This window comes from Oncorhynchus clarkii, chromosome 14 (genome assembly GCF_045791955.1).
Source record: "Oncorhynchus clarkii lewisi isolate Uvic-CL-2024 chromosome 14, UVic_Ocla_1.0, whole genome shotgun sequence".
NCBI classification, from domain to species: domain Eukaryota; kingdom Metazoa; phylum Chordata; class Actinopteri; order Salmoniformes; family Salmonidae; genus Oncorhynchus; species Oncorhynchus clarkii.
This window is the reverse complement of record NC_092160.1, coordinates 38246482-38270304: the sequence shown is the minus strand read 5'-3', so window position 1 is coordinate 38270304 and position 23823 is coordinate 38246482. Positions and strand designations below refer to the sequence as shown.

General features: G+C 44.9%; 1 protein-coding gene across 1 annotated transcript in view; it reads right to left on the bottom strand.

The window, feature by feature from the left end:
* Positions 1-15396, bottom strand: part of LOC139366586 (RING finger protein 44-like) — a 36808-nt gene extending 21412 nt beyond the window's left edge. The window contains exons 1-5 of the mRNA XM_071104260.1: positions 15130-15396; positions 10675-10870; positions 9644-9875; positions 8899-9066; positions 34-210 (exon numbers count right to left, since the gene is read on the bottom strand). Coding sequence (XP_070960361.1) covers positions 34-210; positions 8899-9066; positions 9644-9875; positions 10675-10781 — 684 coding nt within the window. The 5' untranslated portion in view covers positions 10782-10870; positions 15130-15396. The remainder of the gene's footprint in view (positions 1-33; positions 211-8898; positions 9067-9643; positions 9876-10674; positions 10871-15129) is intronic.
* Positions 15397-23823: the final 8427 nt, after the last annotated feature.

The window sequence follows — 23823 nt, the reverse complement described above, 5'->3', positions numbered from 1 at the left end:
AGCCATTTGGGACTCCGACGGAGGGGTACTCACCATGCGTGGGTGCTGCCTCTGGAGAGGGAGGAACTGGCTGAGAGGAGTGAGGTGAGGAGGCTGGTGGGGTGGTGGCCCCGGGGGGTTGGGGTGTAATATAAAATGTTCGCTGGAGATCAGGGGTGGGAAAGCTTGGTAAGACACTGGCAAATGCTGCATTGTACAGGCTTGGATGAGCTAGAAAAATAGAGAGAGAGAGAAAAAAACAGACGGAACACACTGTTAATAACACAAATGTGAATAAGAAACGATGGTTAACTATACAGAATAAGACTGGCAGGACCGTACCGCAAGTAACCAATTCTACATAAATCAAAGCAGTATAGAAATAATAATCGATGGATTAAAAGCTATCTATAATCTACGGGTATTACCAGCCAACTACGGCCAATTCTTACGCTACACGAACAAGAGTGAAATATGTCCATAGCTCAGATGCAATGATGTCAAGAATATTAGCAAATATCGTGCTGCTAAACAGCTTAAGAAAGAAGCAGTGTCGGTAGTGGTATGGTGTGTGTCGGTATGGTGGTGTGTCGGTAGTGGTATGGTGGTGTGTCGGTAGTGGTATGGTGGTGTGTCGGTAGTGGTATGGTGGTGTGTCGGTAGTGGTATGGTGGTGTGTCGGTATGGTGGTGTGTCGGTATGGTGGTGTGTCGGTAGTGGTATGGTGGTGTGTCGGTAGTGGTATGGTGGTGTGGTATGGTGTGTGTCGGTAGTGGTATGGTGTGTGTCGGTATGGTCGGTATGGTGGTGTGTCGGTAGTGGTATGGTGGTGTGTCGGTAGTGGTATGCAGTGTGTGTCGGTATGGTGGTGTGTCGGTAGTGGTATGGTGGTGTGTCGGTAGTGGTATGGTGGTGTGTCGGTATGGTGGTGTGTCGGTAGTGGTATGGTGGTGTGTCGGTAGTGGTATGGTGGTGTGTCGGTAGTGGTATGGTGTGTGTCGGTATGGTGGTGTGTCGGTAGTGGTATGGTGGTGTGTCGGTAGTGGTATGGTGGTGTGTCGGTAGTGGTATGGTAGTGTGTCGGTAGTGGTATGGTGTGTGTCGGTATGGTGGTGTGTCGGTAGTGGTATGGTGGTGTGTCGGTAGTGGTATGGTGTGTGTCGGTATGGTGGTGTGTCGGTAGTGGTATGGTGGTGTGTCGGTAGTGGTATGGTGGTGTGTCGGTATGGTGGTGTGTCGGTAGTGGTATGGTGGTGTGTCGGTAGTGGTATGGTGTGTGTCGGTATGCTGGTGTGTCGGTAGTGGTATGGTAGTGTGTCGGTAGTGGTATGGTGTGTGTCGGTATGGTGGTGTGTGTCGGTAGTGGTATGGTGTGTCGGTAGTGGTATGGTGTGTCGGTAGTGGTATGGTGTGTCGGTAGTGGTGTGGTGGTGTGTCGGTAGTGGTGTGGTGGTGTGTCGGTAATGGCGTGGTGTGTGTCGGTAGTGGCGTGGTGGTGTGTGTCGGTAGTGGTGTGGTGGTGTGTCGGTAGTGGTATGGTGTGTGTCGGTAGTGGTATGGTTTGTGTCGGTATTGGTATGGTTTGTGTCGGTAGTGGTATGGTGTGTGTCGGTAGTGGTATGGTGTGTGTCGGTAGTGGTATGGTGTGTGTCGGTAGTGGTATGGTGTGTGTCGGTAGTGGTATGGTGTGTGTCGGTAGTGGTATGGTGTGTGTCGGTAGTGGTATGGTGTGTGTCGGTAGTGGTATGGTGTTGTGTCGGTAGTGGTATGGTGGTGTGTCGGTAGTTGAATGGTGGTGTGTCGGTAGTTGAATGGTGTGTGTCGGTAGTTGAATGGTGTGTGTCGGTAGTTGAATGGTGTGTGTCGGTAGTTGAATGGTGTGTGTCGGTAGTTGAATGGTGTGTGTCGGTAGTTGAATGGTGTGTGTCGGTAGTTGAATGGTGTGTGTCGGTAGTGGAATGGTGTGTGTCGGTAGTGGTATGGTGTGTCGGTAGTGGTATGGTGTGTCGGTAGTGGTATGGTGTGTGTCGGTAGTGGTATGGTGTGTGTCGGTAGTGGTATGGTGTGTCTTGGTAGTGGTATGGTGTGTGTCGGTAGTGGTATGGTGTGTGTCGGTAGTGGTATGGTGTGTGTCGGTAGTGGTATGGTGTGTGTCGGTAGTGGTATGGTGTGTGTCGGTAGTGGTATGGTGTGTGTCGGTAGTGGTATGGTGCGTGTCGGTAGTGGTGTGGTGTGTGTCGGTAGTGGCGTGGTGTGTCGGTAGTGGTATGGTGTGTCGGTAGTGGTATGGTGTGTGTTGGTAGTGGTATGGGGTGTGTCGGTAGTGGTATGGTGTGTCGGTAGTGGTATGGTGTGTCGGTAGTGGTATGGTGTGTGTCGGTAGTGGTATGGTGTGTGTCGGTAGTGGTATGGTGTGTGTCGGTAGTGGTATGGTGTGTGTGTCGGTAGTGGTATGGTGTGTGTCGGTAGTGGTATGGTGTGTGTCGGTAGTGGTATGGTGTGTGTCGGTAGTGGTATGGTGGTGTGTCGGTAGTGGTATGGTGGTGTGTCGGTAGTGGTATGGTGGTGTGTCGGCAGTGGTATGGTGTGTGTCGGCAGTGGAATGGTGGTGTGTCGGTAGTGGTATGGTGTGTGTCGGTAGGGGTGCTACATCGACAGTGAACACAACTGAAGTGGTATGGTGTGTCTCGGTAGTGGTATGGTGTGTGTCGGTAGTGGTATGGTGTGTGTCGGTAGTGGTATGGTGTGTGTCGGGAGTTGAATGGTGGTGTGTCGGTAGTTGAATGGTGTGTGTCGGTAGTGGTATGGTGTGTGTCGGGAGTTGAATGGTGTGTGTCGGTAGTGGTATGGTGTGTGTCGGTAGTTGAATGGCGGTGTGTTGGTAGTTGAATGGTGGTGTGTTGGTAGTTGAATGGTGGTGTGTCGGTAGTTGAATGGTGGTGTGTTGGTAGTTGAATGGTGGTGTGTCGGTAGTTGAATGGTGGTGTGTCGGTAGTTGAATGGTGTGTGTCGGTAGTTGAATGGTGGTGTGTCGGTAGTTGAATGGTGGTGTGTCGGTAGTTGAATGGCGGTGTGTCGGTAGTTGAATGGTGGTGTGTCGGTAGTTGAATGGTGGTGTGTCGGTAGTTGAATGGTGGTGTGTTGGTAGTGGTATGGTGGTGTGTCGGTATGGTGGTGTGTCGGTAGTGGTATGGTGGTGTGTCGGTAGTGGTATGGTGGTGTGTCGGTAGTGGTATGGTGGTGTGTCGGTAGTGGTATGGTGTGTGTCGGTATGGTGGTGTGTCGGTAGTGGTATGGTAGTGTGTCGGTAGTGGTATGGTGTGTGTCGGTATGGTGGTGTGTGTCGGTAGTGGTATGGTGTGTCGGTAGTGGTATGGTGTGTCGGTAGTGGTATGGTGTGTCGGTAGTGGTGTGGTGGTGTGTCGGTAGTGGTGTGGTGGTGTGTCGGTAATGGCGTGGTGTGTGTCGGTAGTGGCATGGTGGTGTGTGTCGGTAGTTGAATGGTGGTGTGTCGGTAGTGGTATGGTGTGTGTCGGTAGTGGTATGGTGTGTGTCGGTAGTGGTATGGTGTGTGTCGGTAGTGGTATGGTGTTTGTCGGTAGTGGTATGGTGTGTGTCGGTAGTGGTATGGTGTGTGTCGGTAGTGGTATGGTGTGTGTCGGTAGTGGTATGGTGTGTGTCGGTAGTGGTATGGTGTTGTGTCGGTAGTGGTATGGTGGTGTGTCGGTAGTGGTATGGTGTGTCGGTAGTTGAATGGTGTGTGTCGGTAGTTGAATGGTGTGTGTCGGTAGTTGAATGGTGTGTGTCGGTAGTTGAATGGTGTGTGTAGGTAGTGGTATGGTGTGTCGGTAGTGGTATGGTGTGTCGGTAGTGGTATGGTGTGTCGGTAGTGGTATGGTGTGTGTCGGTAGTGGTATGGTGTGTCTCGGTAGTGGTATGGTGTGTCTCGGTAGTGGTATGGTGTGTGTCGGTAGTGGTATGGTGTGTGTCGGTAGTGGTATGGTGTGTCGGTAGTGGTATGGTGTGTGTCGGTAGTGGTATGGTGTGTGTCGGTAGTGGTATGGTGTGTGTCGGTAGTGGTATGGTGTGTGTCGGTAGTGGTATGGTGTGTGTCGGTAGTGGTATGGTGTGTGTCGGTAGTGGTATGGTGCGTGTCGGTAGTGGTGTGGTGTGTGTCGGTAGTGGCGTGGTGTGTCGGTAGTGGTATGGTGTGTCGGTAGTGGTATGGTGTGTGTTGGTAGTGGTATGGGGTGTGTCGGTAGTGGTATGGTGTGTCGGTAGTGGTATGGTGTGTCGGTAGTGGTATGGTGTGTGTCGGTAGTGGTATGGTGTGTGTCGGTAGTGGTATGGTGTGTGTCGGTAGTGGTATGGTGTGTGTCGGTAGTGGTATGGTGTGTGTCGGTAGTGGTATGGTGTGTGTCGGTAGTGGTATGGTGGTGTGTCGGTAGTGGTATGGTGGTGTGTCGGCAGTGGTATGGTGTGTGTCGGCAGTGGAATGGTGGTGTGTCGGTAGTGGTATGGTGTGTGTCGGTAGGGGTGCTACATCGACAGTGAACACAACTGAAGTGGTATGGTGTGTCTCGGTAGTGGTATGGTGTGTGTCGGTAGTGGTATGGTGTGTGTCGGTAGTGGTATGGTGTGTGTCGGTAGTGGTATGGTGTGTGTCGGGAGTTGAATGGTGGTGTGTCGGTAGTTGAATGGTGGTGTGTCGGTAGTTGAATGGTGGTGTGTTGGTAGTTGAATGGTGGTGTGTCGGTAGTTGAATGGCGGTGTGTCGGTAGTTGAATGGTGGTGTGTCGGTAGTTGAATGGTGTGTGTCGGTAGTTGAACGGTGGTGTGTCGGTAGTTGAATGGCGGTGTGTCAGTAGTTGAACGGTGGTGTGTCAGTAGTTGAATGGTGGTGTGTCAGTAGTTGAACGGTGGTGTGTCAGTAGTTGAATGGTGGTGTGTCGGTAGTTGAATGGTGGTGTGTCGGTAGTTGAATGGTGGTGTGTCAGTAGTTGAACGGTGGTGTGTCAGTAGTTGAATGGTGGTGTGTTAGTAGTTGAATGGCGGTGTGTCGGTAGTTGACTGGTGGTGTGTTGGTAGTTGAATGGTGGTGTGTTAGTAGTTGAATGGTGGTGTGTTGGTAGTTGACGGGTGGTGTGTCGGTAGTTGACTGGTGGTGTGTTGGTAGTTGAATGGTGGTGTGTTGGTAGTAGGGGTTGGAACCAAAATAATTTTCCAATCGTATCAATCTGCACAGAAGAAATTATTTCTTTAGTTTCGTTCCAGCAAAATAAAGTTCTGAACCGGTTTGAACCCACAAAAAAGTACTGGTTTATATCGTTCTTTTCTCTTCATTTTTAAAACTGAAATATATATATATATTTACATTTAGCTCTACATTAAATGACTTCACCAATCAGTGTAGGTAGAACAGCTTGCTGTGGAGTGGGTAAGCAATTTAATGTGTTTGGGAAAGTCGTTAAGAGCACATTGTATTCTGCCGTAACAGCATGGTTTAATCATAATGAAAGATAAAACACACACTGTGCTGACAGTCACAGTGTAGTGCGCGAGATGCAACTGAAGGAGAGAGCGAGAGAGGATGGAGGAAGCTTGCCTTGAAGCGCTGGGCATCTTGTTATGACATCATTATCTGAATTAGGCCCACACAATTATACCTAGGGAGGAGTGGCTTCTATGGAGAAACTTTGAATATCTTTTGAATTTCCGAGTTGGTTTAACGTTGGACCAGAGAAGCTAGCTAGCTAACAAGCTTATGGGTGCAGAGCAGCACTAGAATTTAAAACACATCCTACCTTCTTGAAGTTAATAAATCCCATGGAAATGTGATAATGTTAGTTAATATACTATAGCTAAAAAAGCAAATCCATTCTTATCTAATTAAACATATCTCCCTAATTTCTGAATTACGCCTCTAACGTCGTCAGTAGACTACAGTAAGCTACGCTTCAGAGGGGGAGGGGCTACAGTAACCTACGCTTCAGAGGGGGAGGGGCTACAGTAACCTACACTTCCGAGGGGAGGAGCAGGTAGCCTAAACACACACACATTGGCAGATTTCCAGCTAGCAGGCAGACGCTGGATTAAGTTTCTGAGTGACAGAGTGAGGGATTTGCATAGACTCTTTGTTTGTGAGTTTTGTGGGACTAAAGAAATTGTTATTAACCAGTTCCCATGCTTTTAAAATAACAGTTCTGTTCCGGAACAGTTTAGATCACTTTTGTTTTCGATTTGGGTTCTGTTCCCCCTGAACCAGTTCCAACCCTTGGTTGGTAGTGGTATGGTGTGTTGGTAGTGGTATGATGGGTTGCTGAGGTATGCTAGCTAGTGTGGCTGGAGTGGGTATGGTGTGTAGGAAGAGGTGTATTAACAGTGGGTATGGTGTGTAGGAAGAGGTGTATTAACAGTGGGTATGGTGTGTAGGAAGAGGTGTGTTAACAGTGGGTATGGTGCGTAGGGAGAGGTGTGTTAACAGTGGGTATGGTGCGTAGGAAGAGGTGTGTTAACAGTGGGTATGGTGCGTAGGAAGAGGTGTGTTAACAGTGGGTATGGTGCGTAGGAAGAGGTGTTTTAACAGTGGGTATGGTGTGTTAACAGTGGGTATGGTGTGTAGGTAGCGGTGTGTTAACAGTGGGTATGGTGTGTAGGAAGAGGTGTGTTAACAGTGGGTATGGTGTGTTAACAGTGGGTATGGTGTGTAGGTAGCGGTGTGTTAACAGTGGGTATGGTGTGTAGGAAGAGGTGTGTTAACAGTGGGTATGGTGCGTAGGAAGAGGTGTTTTAACAGTGGGTATGGTGTGTAGGTAGCGGTGTGTTAACAGTGGGTATGGTGCGTAGGAAGAGGTGTTTTAACAGTGGGTATGGTGCGTAGGAAGAGGTGTTTTAACAGTGGGTATGGTGTGTAGGAAGAGGTGTGTTAACAGTGGGTATGGTGTGTAGGGAGAGGTGTGTTAACAGTGGGTATGGTGCGTAGGAAGAGGTGTGTTAACAGTGGGTATGGTGCATAGGAAGAGGTGTGTTAACAGTGGGTATGGTGTGTAGGAAGAGGTGTTTTAACAGTGGGTATGGTGCGTAGGAAGAGGTGTTTTAACAGTGGGTATGGTGCGTAGGAAGAGGTGTTTTAACAGTGGGTATGGTGCGTAGGAAGAGGTGTGTTAACAGTGGGTATGGTGTGTTAGCAGTAGGAAGAGGTGTGTTAACAGTGGGTATGGTGTGTAGGTAGCGGTGTGTTAACAGTGGGTATGGTGCGTAGGAAGAGGTGTTTTAACAGTGGGTATGGTGTGTAGGTAGCGGTGTGTTAACAGTGGGTTTGGTGTGTAGGTAGTGGTGTGTTAACAGTGGGTATGGTGCGTAGGAAGAGGTGTTTTAACAGTGGGTATGGTGTGTAGGTAGCGGTGTGTTAACAGTGGGTATGGTGTGTAGGTAGCGGTGTGTTAACAGTGGGTATGGTGTGTAGGTAGCGGTGTGTTAACAGTGGGTATGGTGTGTAGGAAGAGGTGTGTTAACAGTGGGTATGGTGTGTAGGGAAGGTGTGTTAACAGTGGGTATGGTGCGTAGGAAGAAGTGTGTTAACAGTGGGTATGGTGTGTAGGAAGAGGTGTTTTAACAGTGGGTATGGTGCGTAGGAAGAGGTGTTTTAACAGTGGGTATGGTGCGTAGGAAGAGGTGTGTTAACAGTGGGTATGGTGTGTAGGTAGTGGTGTGTTAACAGTGGGTATGGTGTGTAGGAAGAGGTGTGTTAACAGTGGGTATGGTGTGTAGGTAGCGGTGTGTTAACAGTGGGTATGGTGTGTAGGTAGCGGTGTGTTAACAGTGGGTATGGTGTGTAGGTAGCGGTGTGTTAACAGTGGGTATGGTGTGTAGGAAGAGGTGTGTTAACAGTGGGTATGGTGCGTAGGAAGAGGTGTTTTAACAGTGGGTATGGTGTGTAGGTAGCGGTGTGTTAACAGTGGGTATGGTGTGTTAGCAGTAGGAAGAGGTGTGTTAACAGTGGGTATGGTGTGTAGGTAGCGGTGTGTTAACAGTGGGTATGGTGTGTAGGTAGCGGTGTGTTAACAGTGGGTATGGTGTGTAGGTAGCGGTGTGTTAACAGTGGGTATGGTGTGTAGGTAGCGGTGTGTTAACAGTGGGTATGGTGTGTAGGTAGCGGTGTGTTAACAGTGGGTATGGTGTGTAGGAAGAGGTGTGTTAACAGTGGGTATGGTGCGTAGGAAGAGGTGTTTTAACAGTGGGTATGGTGTGTAGGTAGCGGTGTGTTAACAGTGGGTATGGTGTGTAGGTAGTGGTGTGTTAACAGTGGGTATGGTGCGTAGGAAGAGGTGTTTTAACAGTGGGTATGGTGTGTAGGTAGCGGTGTGTTAACAGTGGGTATGGTGTGTAGGTAGCGGTGTTTTAACAGTGGGTATGGTGTGTAGGTAGCGGTGTGTTAACAGTGGGTATGGTGTGTAGGTAGCGGTGTGTTAACAGTGGGTATGGTGTGTAGGTAGAGGTGTGTTAACAGTGGGTATGGTGTGTTAGCAGTAGGAAGAGGTGTGTTAACAGTGGGTATGGTGTGTAGGTAGCGGTGTGTTAACAGTGGGTATGGTGCGTAGGAAGAGGTGTTTTAACAGTGGGTATGGTGTGTAGGTAGCGGTGTGTTAACAGTGGGTATGGTGTGTAGGTAGTGGTGTGTTAACAGTGGGTATGGTGCGTAGGAAGAGGTGTTTTAACAGTGGGTATGGTGTGTAGGTAGCGGTGTGTTAACAGTGGGTATGGTGTGTAGGTAGCGGTGTGTTAACAGTGGGTATGGTGTGTAGGTAGCGGTGTGTTAACAGTGGGTATGGTGTGTAGGTAGCGGTGTGTTAACAGTGGGTATGGTGCGTTGCTGACATGGACGTCACTGACATTCCAGCTCTTCCTTTTCAAACTCACAGGAGGAGGAAGGCAGCAGAGCAGAGAGAGCTGTCCGCTGAACATTACCGAGCATGCTGGGAGCTGCTGACTGTTGCACCCTGGGAGAGGTTGCCCGGTGTGGATGGGGAAACCGTGCGTCGTCACCGTGGTAACAGTGTAAGAGATGGGAACGGATCCCTGGTGCATCTTGGTACAAGAGAGAAAACAAATGATTCAGTCCATTTTCCAAACAAGTTCAAAAGACAAAAGACAAAAACGTAACATGTGGTCAACGTCTCGTTTTGAAAACTGTTCTGTGTATTTTCTTTCTCCAAAGCTCACAGTGTCATAGAGCCTAAATAAATAACCCACATCTGGCCCAGATCTTAAACCAGTGTGCATTTCTAATTCACTAGAGCACGACATTTTAATTGAACCTTTATTTAACTAGGCAAGTCAGTTAAAGGAAAGTTGTACACTCTTCTCTAGACTTTTCATTTTGATTGTGTTCCAAATGGTACCGGCAGGGTAGCCTAGTGGTTAGAGCGTTGGACTAGTAACCGGAAGGTTGCAAGTTCAAACCCCCGAGCTGACAAGGTACAAATCTGTCGTTCTGCCCCTGAACAGGCAGTTAACCCATTGTTCCTAGGTCGTCATTGAAAATAAGAATGTTCTTAACTGACTTAAATAAAGGTTAAAATAATAATTAAGTGCAGTACTTTTGACCAGGGACCCAAAAGGGTCCCTACTACTACAGCGTGTACCTACGTGTGTACCTACGCACCTGGTCGTGTAGCTCCACCATGATGGGGCTCTGTTGATGCCGAGGTGGGTGTGCGGCAGGGTGGTGCATGCGTGGCGGGGCACTGGCGTGGCTGTACTGTCTGGCCTCATCTAAAAGAACCTGCTGATGTTGCTGGGAGAAGAGAGGGTGGTGGAAGTTCTCATCCTGGAGCGAGGAGTCGTGCAGTACGACCGGTCGGTCTCGACTCCCCCACTGTCGTCTCACTGGCGGGCTGCAGGAACATCAAGGTAGCACCCCATAAAACATCAGGGATACCATGCATTTAAAAATAAATAAAAAGTGTATAGAATTATCTGTTCAGGATATTCTTAAGATTGTCTTTAATGTAATGTTATTTATTTGACATTAAAACATGTTTATGAATAGCACAAGTTAGAGAAGTTTAGAGGGGGGGGGGGGGGTCCCTAAACAACAGCTAGAATCCAAAAGACATGGTGGTAGCCTTTTTGTAGTCTGGAACATCAAGTAAGCATACCATGAAACATCAAGGATACCATGCATAGACAATTAACACGATCTGTTTGGGATATACTTAGACAATTAACGCGATCTGTTTGGGATATACGTAGACAATTTACATAATTTTTTTCGATACAACACTTTATACAAATGTATATGCATTTTTTAAATATATATTTTTAACAAATGTTAATTCTGCTTTTCTTCAGTTCATGTAAACTGTGACAGTAGTTTATTAAATACAGTCAAAAAAGTGCTGTCTGGGCAGTTGGTCCTTGAATAGAGCACAATTGATTCCTAAACCCTATGTAGTAGACCAGAACACACTATACAGGAAACCTCAGGGTGGATGGCCCATTATCCCATGATGACAGTTGATTTTTTTTAAATTCAAACGTTTTTTAAAAAGAGGGTGTGTGCTTTCCAAATGTCTCCCTATTCCCTAAATTGTGCACTACTTTTGACCAGAGCTTTATGGGTAGTGTACTGTATAGGGAATAGGGTTGCCATTTGGAACACATAAAAGTACTAAAGGAGTAAGTACTATTCACCTTCTCCTGAGGTGCACTGGGGTGTTGCAGGGCTCTCCTAGGAACCTCCTCTGGTTCAAGGGGGCTGTCGGTGGCCGCCTAGTCACTGCTATTTCCCATGGTCGCATTGGTGACGTCGTGGGGACCGACGAGTCACACTCTGGAAGAGGAGAGCAGGGGTGCTGGAGGCACGTGCCCTCTAACCTCTGTCTTTACCCTGAAAATAAAACACCATTAGCTTCCCCAACCACACTCACTAGTCTGGATACGCAAAACGGAGGTTGATTTGAAATGTGTGTCTATATATCAAATCATTTCTGGGTAATAATTAAGTACCTTAGTGTAAGAGATATCCAATAAAAGCTGGCAAAAAATACCCATTTCTCAAGCAAGAATTTAGCTAGGACTGTCTGGGTGGGGAAAACTGAAAACTAGCTGTTATTGGCAGAGAGGTTTGGAACTCTTTGTTAATTGGCCTATTGACCAATTTAACACGTGGTGATGTCACCGTGGAAAGCTGAAACTCCCGCCCATGCAAACCTGCTGATTAGAAGGTCCTGTGTAGATTTCATTGTCAACTATCAGGAAACAACATCTGATCAAATGTTTTCACACTTTTACAGTGTTCGTTTCATCCGCTGTTGTACAATACGAGAAAAAAAAACACAGGTAAACAGAACTTTGACTGCACGTTTAAGATGTAAAACATTTTATTTTAGACCAAAAAAATGGAAATACTACACTAAGTCACTAAGAGCATCTGCTAAATGACAAATGTATAGCTAGCTACTGACTGTATGGAGCTGTAAGTGCAAGGTGCACAGGTAGCCCAAATCTGATGTTTTCCACTAATTGGTCCTTTGACCAATCACGTCAGATTTATTCACAACAAATGTTTTCAGAGATGATCTGATTGGTCCAAAAATCTATAAGTAAAACAAAAATTAAAACACATTATGCGGCCTGTATAAACGCAGCCAAAGAATCTCCGGACTATTTAAAAGTCCTACATTCGTAAATAGGGAGCGCTGTAGCTAACATAAACAAGGAAAGCCATGTGCTCGGGGACAAACAAAGCAACAACAAAGGACGAGGAGTTAGCTAAATAAATAGCAATAACATATTTGTTTCACGTTTTAATGAGACGTTACACTTGTATTTTCATTTCCAGTTGCATGGCTGAGATATCATGATGTTAATCGCATTTAGCCTCAAAAAGCACAAATGCATTGCTTGCAATGGACACAGGAGCCAAGAAATAAGCCAAGAAAGCCGTCCACTGTCAACCACATTTCTTTTGTTTTCGCAGTGTGCGTGTTGCACAAAAGAAGCAAGCTTTTCAAATCAATATTTCTCAAATCCGCTAGCTATCAATAGTTAAATGCACAATAGGAACATGATTAGCATGATAGCTAACCTGCCTAGCCTCTCTGTTTTCCTTTTAGCTAACTGAGAATGCTTAACTAGCTAAACACCTTAACAAACCTGCTTTAGTCTCAACTCAGAAGACGAGGGATGCGCGGACTGAGGTTATATAACTTCATTTGTTAACTTTATCAGGCTGTATTATGTTAGTGGATAGCCTATTAGCTATCTACCGTTATTGCATAGTCCATCCATCAGCCTAAAGAAATACAAGCTGGTATATGATTTATTTTGTTCTAATGAATGCATCGTTTGGAATGATTAATTACGATACATTGTAATTGGCACCTTCACGCGTGTTATTGTCACGGAGCGCCTTGGACAGCGTTGTTTTTGATGAAGCCCCCTCTCTTCTGCCCCAGTGTTAAAAACACCAATCACAAACTGTAGGCGAGGCCGAAACCAAGTACGCTTTATAGCTAGCTACATTATATCCCAAATAAACGATTCACATCCTGCTGGGGATAGGAATTATTGATCACAAATACATACAAATCCAAAAATACATATTAGGTCTGGCACAGACACAACTTTGACGCGGAACAACTCAACTTAGGTACAGCTTTGAAAACCTCTTTAGGATCCCCCCCCCAATTTTCGCCTAAAATGACATTCCCAAATCTAACTGCCTGTAGCTCAGGCCCTGAAGCAAGGATATGCATATTATTGGTACCATTTGAAAGGAGACACTGCGTTGTGTGGAGGCGTGAAAGGAATGTAGGGTAATATAACACAATAAATATGGTAAAATATAATACAAACAAGAAAAAAAAAAACTTTATTTTGAATTTTTTGTTAAAAACGCAAGAGAAAGACCATAATGTATTATTCCAGCCCAGGTGCAATTTAGATTTTGGCCACTAGATGGTAGCAGAATATGTGCATATATTTTTTTAGACTGATCCAATGAACTATTGCATGTCTGTTCCAAATTTTGTATCAAGACTGGCCAAATGTGCCTAATGTTTTTTATTAATAACTTTTAATGTTCAAAATTGTGCACTCTCTTCAAACAATAGCAAGGTATTCTTTCACTGTAATAGCTACTGTAAATTGGACAGTACAGTTAGATTAACAAGAATTTAAGCTTTCTGCCAATATCAGATATGTCTATGTCCTGGGAAATTTTAGGTAGAGTTATGTAGGTAAATGTACAGGAAAAAAGTACTTTTATTCATGGTTGTTTCTATTGTATTTAACAAATTGAAATGTAATATTCAAATACTGTGTTTATGATTTTATGGCGTATTTATGTATATAAAATGATGTGCAAAAACATATGAGCTGTTTTAAAGGAAATGCAACAATAAAACTTTTCCTAAAAGAAAAAAACATGAGCTACTATCTGCTAGTACTCATTGCTAGTTAGTCATGTTAGCACACCCTGCTAGCTAGTCATGGTAGCACACCCTGCTAGCTAGTCATGTTAGCACACCATGCTAGGTAGTCATGGTGGCACACCCCGCTAGGTAGTCATGGTAGCACACCCTGCTAGCTAGTCATGGTAGCACACCCTGCTAGCTAGTCATATTAGCACACCCTGCTAGGTAGTCATATTAGCACACCATGCTAGGTAGTCATGGTACCACACCCCACTAGGTAGTCATGGTAGCACACCCCACTAGGTAGTCATGGTAGCACACCCCGCTAGGTAGTCATGTTAGCACACCCCGCTAGGTAGTCATGTTAGCACACCCCGCTAGGTGGTCATGGTAGCACACCCCGCTGGGTAGTCATGGTAGCACACCCCGCTGGGTAGTCATGGTAGCACACCCCGCTAGATAGTCATGGTAGCACACCCCGCTAGGTAGTCATGGTAGCACACCCTGCTAGGTAGTCATGGTAGCACACCCTGCTAGGTAGTCAGTAACATCAATCACAGATAGACAAGGTAAAAACCTGTTGATCTGCCCCTGAACAAGGCAGTTAACCCACAGTTCCTAGGCTGTCATTGAAAATAATAATTAGTTATTAACTGACTTGCCTAGTAATACAAATGGAGCAAAACATTAGAATTTTAGAATCCGAGAGTAAATATTGATTTATAAAAGTCACCTTGTCCGAGAGAGATTTACATAGTTATCAAAACGGCACGCTAGGGTAACTCTACACAAAACACAGCCCTAATTTTAAGTGTGGGAAAAATTAATGGTGGAAAAACGATTGGAACCATTTCCTTGTTTGACCGCTAGGTTTTATGGTTATTATGACTCACACTGTGGTACTCTAGAGAGAGAGAGGCTTGCTTGGTGTTAGCACATGCGCAGATCAAATACACAGTTGGGAACGCTATTTAGCTGGGTTTACACGTCCTAATAATTCGAAAGATTGCTCAGAAAAATCAGGTTTTAATCGGCGTATGTTTACTTAGATTTTTGACCCTACACGGATTAAGATACACAGAGAAAGGTGTTTAAATGACTATTACATAATCACTTTAATATCGAATTATTACTGTGCATGTAAAAGGTACTCACTATAGTGGTCCTTGCACAGGATATTTATATGTGGAATAAAGTGAAGTGTGCCAGTAACGGGAGCGACAGACATTGAGAATTGCCTAAACCAAATAAATAAAGTATATATATTTTTTAAGTATATTGATCCAGCAATACATATATTTTGCCCAGAAACATTGCATCATGGATTATGTCTGAGCAACTGCACGTCAGGCCTGGCTGTCTGATTGCTTCACTGCGGATAAAAACACTGCAATGTTGCATACGGGAATATTCATATAAGGGGGAAGGAGACCAATGCATCCTTATTGGGATGTTCGAACCATCTTTTCCGGGACATAACACCGGTTCGTGAAGTGGGAGATAGCGTAAGGATAGACCCCTATGCCTATGCCCTTCCTATGCCGAATGTAAACATTACTCTCCTAGCGAAATAGAAAACAAGGAGGGGCTCAAGGCAGGCTGTGGGAAAAGACAGACAGCGAAGCCCAACGCAGTACCCTGGAAAAACTGCGACCCGGCTAAACTAGCACGCAAACAGGAACAGAAAATCTATGCAAACTTGTCTAGACAACGTGATAAATATCGTTACCTGATTGTTAATTAGCAAGCATTTGATTTAATGATACTTCTTGTAATCCTTCATATCTCGTTCATATTTTCGGTGCGGCATTGTCGTCAGCTGTTCCTATGTGGAACATTCCGTGGATTTCACCACTATTGTAAAGAAAGGTACATACATTATACCTTGTATTACAAAACACCCGAAACCAACATCCTACGCGGGATTTATGACTAGACGCCGCCAAATTGTAATCACAATATACTCCAGTTGATTGTACATGGCCAGTAGAAAACCCCGACACTTGTTTTGGGGGTTCGCAGTAAACGTTTTACCCCCATTTGGGCGCATTTGAGAGAGCGCACTCCATCCTGTCTGCTTTACCGTAATGACAGTATGAGTGTGACAGCGTAATATCCCCAATGTCATGTGTCGGCTGTCAAGATCACTTGTCTATAAGTAGGTCAATGGCCTCATATCTAAGGGATTTTGACTTTATATGCTCCTTGGTTTTAGTTTGTATCAATGCAACTTCACTATCAGGTACACGATGGTCATTTAGTATCCTTCCAAGAATGTTGAAGAACAACCCCTATAGTATTACGCTACACTACACCCAACGGAAGTGGTCGGGATTGGGAACCACACTTATCCTTGTCTGAGACGAGACCTGAAGAATTAGTCTGGCTTCCCAAGTGAATGTCTTAGCTTTTTGCTCATTTGGGGAAAACAAGTCAGGTGGTACACCGGAGATCCAGGGTTCGTCATTGGTTTGCGACACAAACAGTGTGCGCTTTTGACCTCTGCCTCCCTCTAGTGGAAAAGCAGGTATTCACTATATGTCTTTCATCTGCTCATCTCAATAAGGACTTGTGTCAGATGACGTGAAATATTATTCGTAAAAGTATTTTATAAATATATATTATACATATTATTTATAACTTTTTTTAATTGAACATGTATTTATCCAGGAAGGCCCATTGAGGTCAGAAGACAAGAGGTCACGTGATCATGAAAAGATAGGCCTGTTGATCTAAAGCCTTCTATTCCATAGTTGTAACTGTAGGTTATATATCAAATGAATAGGTTAGTCAACAATTGTTTTTTTTTACAAACCAAATGATTGGTTACATTTAGATGTATATGATCTTTTAAGTAAACACAAATACAGTATACGGATCATATTGTAGCCATGACAACATGGTTTATTCTCTGGAAATGTTTAAAGTCCGCTGAATAAGATGACTGGCAGCAGCAGTTGAGTAATGATAGTGACTGTCTATTTCAGTCCACGTGTAACACCACAAAGCTGACCTTTGGACTCTTATTGAACAAACTGATTCGACTATGAATCTGTCATGTACAGCAGTAATAAAACAACTAACTGTGGAGTTGATACACCCTCAGCTGTTCATCTCTTTCCTACGCCCATCTAAGATCCCACCCTGTGAGACATGTTCCTTATAGCTCATCACTGATGTCATACAATCTCTCTCGCTCTCTCTCTCTGTCCGTCTCTCTCTGTCTCTCCCTCTCTCTGTCTCTCTCCGTCTCGCTCTCTGTCTCTCCGTCTTGCTCTCTGTCTGTCTCTCTCTCTGTCTGTCTGTCTATCTCTCTGTCTGTCTCTCTCTCTCCATCTCTCTCTCTGTCTTTGTCTGTCTGTCTGTCTGTCTGTCTGTCTGTCTGTCTGTCTGTCTGTCTGTCTGTCTGTCTCTCTCTCTCCGTCTCTCTCTCTCTCTCTCTCCGTCTCTGTCTCTGTCTCTGTCTCTCTCTCTCTCTCTGTTTCTCTGTCTGTCTGTCTGTCTGTCTGTCTGTCTGTCTGTCTGTCTGTCTGTCTGTCTGTCTTTCTCTCTTTCTCTCTTTCTCTCTCTCTGTCTCTCTCCGTATCTCTCTCTGTCTCTCTCAATCTCTCTCTCTTTCTCTCTCTCTCTCTCTCAATTCAAAGGGCTTTATTGGCATGGGAAACATGTTTACATTGTCAGAGCAAGTGAAACAAACAATAAATAAAGGTGAAAAGACACAACAACAAAAAACATCAACAACAAAAAAATATTAGAATTGAACAGTAGATATTGCACTCAAAAAAAGGTTTATAAAAGATAGACCTTTCCAGTGTCAAATTGTCAGCTACGTATGGTGTTAGTTGCAGTACGAAGATACACAGAATTTCTACGTTTCTACGTGGAATTCTTTATGCAATTTCAACCTATATACAGAGTTCTGATGATTATGTTGAAATTAGATTGATTTAGCAATCTGTTAGTCAGGTTAAGTCAATGTATTTAAGTTACAGTTTTACCTTCATTTCAATGTTTACATCATTGGTGGAAATTAAATGAAAACAATTCTTGTTGATAACTTTTTTCAAATCCGATGTATTTTCCACATTGGTTTCATGTCACAATACATTGACAAATTACGTTGAAACAACATTGATTCAACCAGTGTGTACCCAGTGGGAATATACATTTTTACACTACGCTACTGGACAATCAGAAAAACTCCAATAGATTTAATTGCTTCTTGAAGTTTATGCTTAATTTGACAGGAATTTGGTCATTTTATTGCATAATTATTGCTGTGCTTTGCTAATCCAGCCCTTGATAGCATTACTGAAAACATTCCCCACCTGACTACAGTATCTAGGAAGGGGAGAGGCGATGTTAAACTAGTCATAAACCAAAGTCTACGAGGATAAGATTAGAGCAGAATGACTTGATTCCTGTTATATAATATAATTAATCCAGGACATTCTATTTTACTGAAATGGTTTGACTCTGTGCCACAAAATGACTAAGCATATTCAAAGTTAAATTGGTTAAACTTCTCAATGTAGTGTGTGTATCCTTCAGAAGTTGGTCATTTATATATGGGGTTTTAGTTTAGGATATTTTGTGGCTTGTCTTCCACACTGTATACCCACTTCCCCTTCTGCAGTCCCAAATAGCACCCGTTTCCATATTAAAACACTACTTTTAACCAGGGCCCAGAATCAGGGGACTCCAGAGTGTTTCAGACTATGTTCCATACACACAGTAAACTGGGAAGAGACAGAGAGATTACCTTCCCATGTCAACAAAAGGGTCAACAAATCCCCCCCCCCCTTCCCTGTAAGTTGTTGATTGATTAGTATTGTTAAGAGGATAACAAATCCCCCTCTTCCCTGTAAGTTGTTGATTGATTAGTCTTGTTAAGAGGATAACAAATCCCCTCTTCCCTGTAAGTTGTTGATTGATTAGTCTTGTTAAGAGGATAACAAATCCCCCTCTTCCCTGTAAGTTGTTGATTGATTAGTATTGTTAAGAGGATAACAAATCCCCTCTTCCCTGTAAGTTCTTGATCGATTAGTCTTGTTAAGAGGATAACAAATCCCCTCTTCCCTGTAAATTGTTGATTGATTAGCCTTGTTAAGAGGATAACAAATCCCCCCCCTTCCCTGTAAGTTGTTGATTGATTAGTATTGTTAAGAGGATAACAAATCCCCTCTTCCCTGTAAGTTGTTGATCGATTAGTCTTGTTAAGAGGATAACAAATCCCCCTCTTCCCTGTAAGTTGTTGATTGATTAGTCTTGTTAAGAGGATAACAAATCCCCTCTTCCCTGTAAGTTGTTGATTGATTAGCCTTGTTAAGAGGATAACAAATCCCCTCTTCCCTGTAAGTTCTTGATCGATTAGTCTTGTTAAGAGGATAACAAATCCCCTCTTCCCTGTAAGTTCTTGATCGATTAGTCTTGTTAAGAGGATAACAAATCCCCTCTTCCCTGTAAACTGGCACCCTATTCCCTATATAGTGCACTACTTTAGACCAGGGCCATATGGCACCCTATTCCCTATATAGTGCACTACTTTAGACCAGAGCCCTATGGCACCCTCATCCCTATATAGTGCACTACTTTAAACCAGAGCCCTATGGCACCCTCTTCCCTATATAGTGCACTATAGCAACAGACCAACCTTTTCTGTTCCTGGGACCCAAAAATTTGAGGGGGCAGAAAGTACGTGAGGATGGCTGGGGTTGGTCTGGAAGGGGGGCTAGGCCCTTCGTCTGGAAGACGGAGAATTTAGCATTTTTCAAACACCTGGAACAGCTTTTTCCTGCAATCTACAGGCATACTCATTATGAATAATTCTAGGTCAAAAGTACAGTGCATTCAGAAACTATTCAGAACCCTTGACTTTGTCCACATTTTGTTACGTTACAGACTTATTCTAAAAAAAGTATTCAATTGTTTATTTTCCTCATCATTCTACACACAATACCTCATAATGACAAAGCAAAAAATAGTTTTTTTTAGAAATGTTTGCAAATGTATTAAAAACAAAAAAACGAAATATCACATTAACATAAGTATTTTCAGGTATTTTCAGGTCTCTCCAGAGATGTTCTATTGGGTTCAAGTCCGGGCTCTGGCAGGGCCACTCATGGACATTCAGAGACTTGTCCCGAAGCCACTCCTGCGTTCTGTTGGCTGTGTACTTAGGGTCGTTGTCCTGTTGGAAGGTGAACCTTCACCCTAGTCTGAGATCCTGAGCGCTCTGGAGCAGGTTTTCATCAAGGATTTCTCTGTGCTTTGCTCCGTTCATCTTTCCCTCGATCCTGACTAAGATAGGATGATGCTGCCACCACCGTGCTTCACCGTAGGGATGGTGCCAGGATTCCTCCAGACGTGACGCTTGGCATTCAGGCCAAAGAGTTCAATCTTGCTTTCATCAGACCAGAGAATGTTGTTTCTCATTGTCTGAGAGTCTTTAGGTGCCTTTTGGCAAATTCCAAGTGGGCTGTCATGTGACTTTTACTGAGGAGTGACTTCCGTCTAGCCACTCAAATCAAATCAAATCAAAGGCCTTATTGGTGGAGTGCTGCAGAGATGGTTGTCTTTCTGGAAGGTTCTCCCATCTCCACAGAGGAACACTAGAGGTCTGTCAGAGTGACCATCAGGTTCTTGGTCACCTCCCTGACCATGGCCCTTCTTCCCCGATTGTTCAGTTTGGCCGTTGCGGCCAGCTCTAGGAAGAGTCTTGGTGGTTCCAAACTTCTTCCATTTAAGAATGATGGAGGCCACTGTGTTCTTGGGGACCTTCAATGCTGCAGAAACGTTTTGGTACCCTTCCTCAGATCTGTTCCTTGACACAATCCTGTCTCGGTGGACTCCAATCAAGCTGTAGAAATGGATGATCATTGGAAACAGGATGCACCAGAGCTCAATGTCGAGTCTCATAGAAAGGGGTCTGAATACTTGCGTAAATAAGTCATTTCTGTTTTTTATTTTTAATAAATTTGCTAAGATAAAAAAAAAAAAAAATGTTTTTGCTTTTTCATTATGGGGTATTGTCCTGTAGTCCATCCCAGCCTTGTGCAGGTCTACAATTTTATCCCTGATGTCCTTACACAGCTCCCTGGTCTTGGTCATTGTGGAGAGGTTGGAGTCTGTTTGATTGAGTGTGTGGACAGGTGTCTTTTATACAGGTAACGAGTTCAAACAGGTGCAGTTAATACAGGTAATGAGTGGAGAACAGGAGGGCTTCTTAAAGAAAAACTAACAGGTCTGTGAGAGCCGGAATTCTTACTGGTTGGTAGGTGATCAAATACTTATGTCATGCAATAAAATGCTAATGAATTACTTAAAAATCATACAATGTGATTTTCTGGATTTTTGTTTTAGATTCCGTCTCTCACAGTTGAAGTGTACCTATGATACAAATTACAGACCTCTACATGCTTTGTAAGTAGGAAAACCTGCAAAATCGGCAGTGTATCAAATACTTCTTCTCCCCACTGTATATCTCCTAACGTTTGCCCCATGGAAGCTGTATTACTGTAGCCTATTGCCGCGTTGATGACTTCTGATTGGCCAACGACAAGCTACATGTTCCATGCTTGCAAAGCAAAATCAGCAGCATAAATTGTCACGTTTCTCTCTCTATATGGCAGCAGTCATGTTAGGATCTGTACACATACCCGAGACCCGTAAAAATCAGATCCAACCCACACCTCTGACATTTTTTTGAATTCTGGTTTCGGGTCTCGGGTCTCGGGTATTGGGGTACAGGTGGATCCGTGAAGACCTCTACTCCTGATAACCACCTGATGGTTTTTTAGGAAAACAAAGTACAGCTGTACGCTACTGAGATTACGTCCCAAATGTCACCCTAAGTAGTGCGATAAATAAGGAATAGGGTGTAATTTAGGACATAACCTGAGTGGGGAAAAAAATACAGACAAATTCTACAGTTGATGGAGTGAGTGTCGTCTAGATTTTTTAAATCAACTCTAAATCTGTCCATCTTTTCAGACACCACTTAATCTATTCCCTTTATTCTGAACTTTTGGGACTGGAAGACATATTTGTTGCTTTGTTGTTTACTGTTGCAGTGAGCACCAGAATACAGACTTGCTTTTGTTTGGAGGCAGATCTGGGGTAATGAAGCCAGTGGAACGCGGAGGACGGTCATTCTTTGTGTGTCCGCTCCATCTCATGGTGATTGAGCAGAGCGGCCCGGTGGAGGGAGGGAGGGAGGGAGGGGGGTGGTCTTATTGGAACGAGCTCATCAAGTACCCTATGGGTACCCTATGGGTCTCTCACTGGCCCAGAGACACAGAGGCTATCTGCATCCCAAATTGTACCCTATTCCCTATATAATGCACTACTTTTGACAAGGGCCCTATTCCCTATATAGTGCACTACTTTTGACCAGGGCCCTATTCCCTATATAGTGCACTACTTTAGACCAGGGCCCTATTCCCTATATAGTGCACTACTTTAGACCAGGGCCCTATTCCCTATATAGTGCACTACTTTAGACCAGAGCCCTATTCCCTATATAGTGCACTACTTTTGACCAGGGCCCTATTCCCTATATAGTGCACTACTTTAGACCAGGGCCCTATTCCCTATATAGTGCACTACTTTAGACCAGGGCCCTATTCCCTATATAGTGCACTACTTCTGACCAGGGCCCTATTCCCTATATAGTGCACTACTTTAGACCAGGGCCCTATTCCCTATATAGTGCACTACTTCTGACCAGGGCCCTATTCCCTATATAGTGCACTACTTCTGACCAGGGCCCTATTCCCTATATAGTGCACTACTTTAGACCAGAGCCCTATTCCCTATATAGTGCACTACTTTAGACCAGGACCCTATTCCCTATATAGTGCACTACTTTAGACCAGAGCCCTATTCCCTATATAGTGCACTACTTTAGACCAGAGCCCTATTCCCTATATAGTGCACTACTTTATACCAGGGCCCTATTCCCTATATAGTGCACTACTTCTGACCAGGGCCCTATTCCCTATATAGTGCACTACTTTAGACCAGGGCCCTATTCCCTATATAGTGCACTACTTTTGACCAGGGCCCTATTCCCTATATAGTGCACTACTTTAGACCAGGGCCCTATTCCCTATATAGTGCACTACTTTAGACCAGGGCCCTATTCCCTATATAGTGCACTACTTTAGACCAGGGCCCTATTCCCTATATAGTGCACTACTTTAGACCAGGGCCCTATTCCCTATATAGTGCACTACTTTAGACCAGGGCCCTATTCCCTATATAGTGCACTACTTTTTGACCATAGGGAATAGGGTGCCATTTGGGATGAAGAGCCACTGGTCACTGCCAATTACAGTGTCACACCGGAATTACGGTACAGTGGAATGTTTCTCCTGAGCCAGTCCTGTTCACATCACGGTCATGTGATGTTCAGCCGGTTGAGGTGATCGTGCCATGGAAGGACCCACTAGGCACAGACGTCAGTTCAACGTCTAGTTTTGATCTACATGTAGTTGACAACTAATGTGAATTCAATGTGAATTCAATGTGAAATCAATGTGAATTCAATGTGAAATCAATGTGAATTCAATGTGAAATCAACAAAGAAATTCACCATGTCTTTGAATTTAGGTTCAAAGTTGGGTAAAAAAAAAAGATCAAATTTCATTTTTTAAAATTTCAAATCAGTTTTCCACATTGATTGAACGTCATCATATTTTGAGGGGGTCGTTCATTCAACCAATTTTTGCCCAAGGAAGAGACTCCTTGCTGGACAACAGAGGGAGGGAGGGAGGGAGGGAGGGAGGAGGCTCCTCGCGGATAACAGAGGGTTTCAGTAGGTTCTGCTCGGAGGGAGGGAGGGAGGGAGGGAGGGAGGAGGCTCCTCGCTGGATAACAGAGGGGTTCAGTAGGTCCTGCTCGGAGGGAGGGAGGAGGCTCCTCGCTGGATAACAGAGGGTTTCAGTAGGTTCTGCTCTGAGGGAGGGAGGGGGCTCCTCGCTGGATAACAGAGGGGTTCAGTAGGTCCTGCTCTGAGGGAGGGAGGGAGGGAGGGAGGGAGGGAGCTCCTCGCTGGACAACAGAGGGTTTCAGTAGGTTCTGCTCTGAGGGAGGGGGCTCCTCGCTGGATAACAGAGGGGTTCAGTAGGTCCTGCTCTGAGGGAGGGAGGGAGGGAGGGAGGGAGGGAGGGAGGGAGGGAGGGAGGGAGGGAGGGAGGGAGGAGGCTCCTTGCTGGATAACAGAGGGTTTCAGTAGGTCCTGCTCGGAGGGAGGGAGGGAGGGAGGGAGAGAGGAGGCTCCTCGCTGGATAACAGAGGGGTTCAGTAGGTCCTGCTCTGAGGGAGGGAGGGAGGGAGGGAGGGAGGGAGGGAGGGAGGAGGCTCCTCGCTGGATAACAGAGGGTTTCAGTAGGTCCTGCTCGGAGGGAGGGAGGGAGGGAGG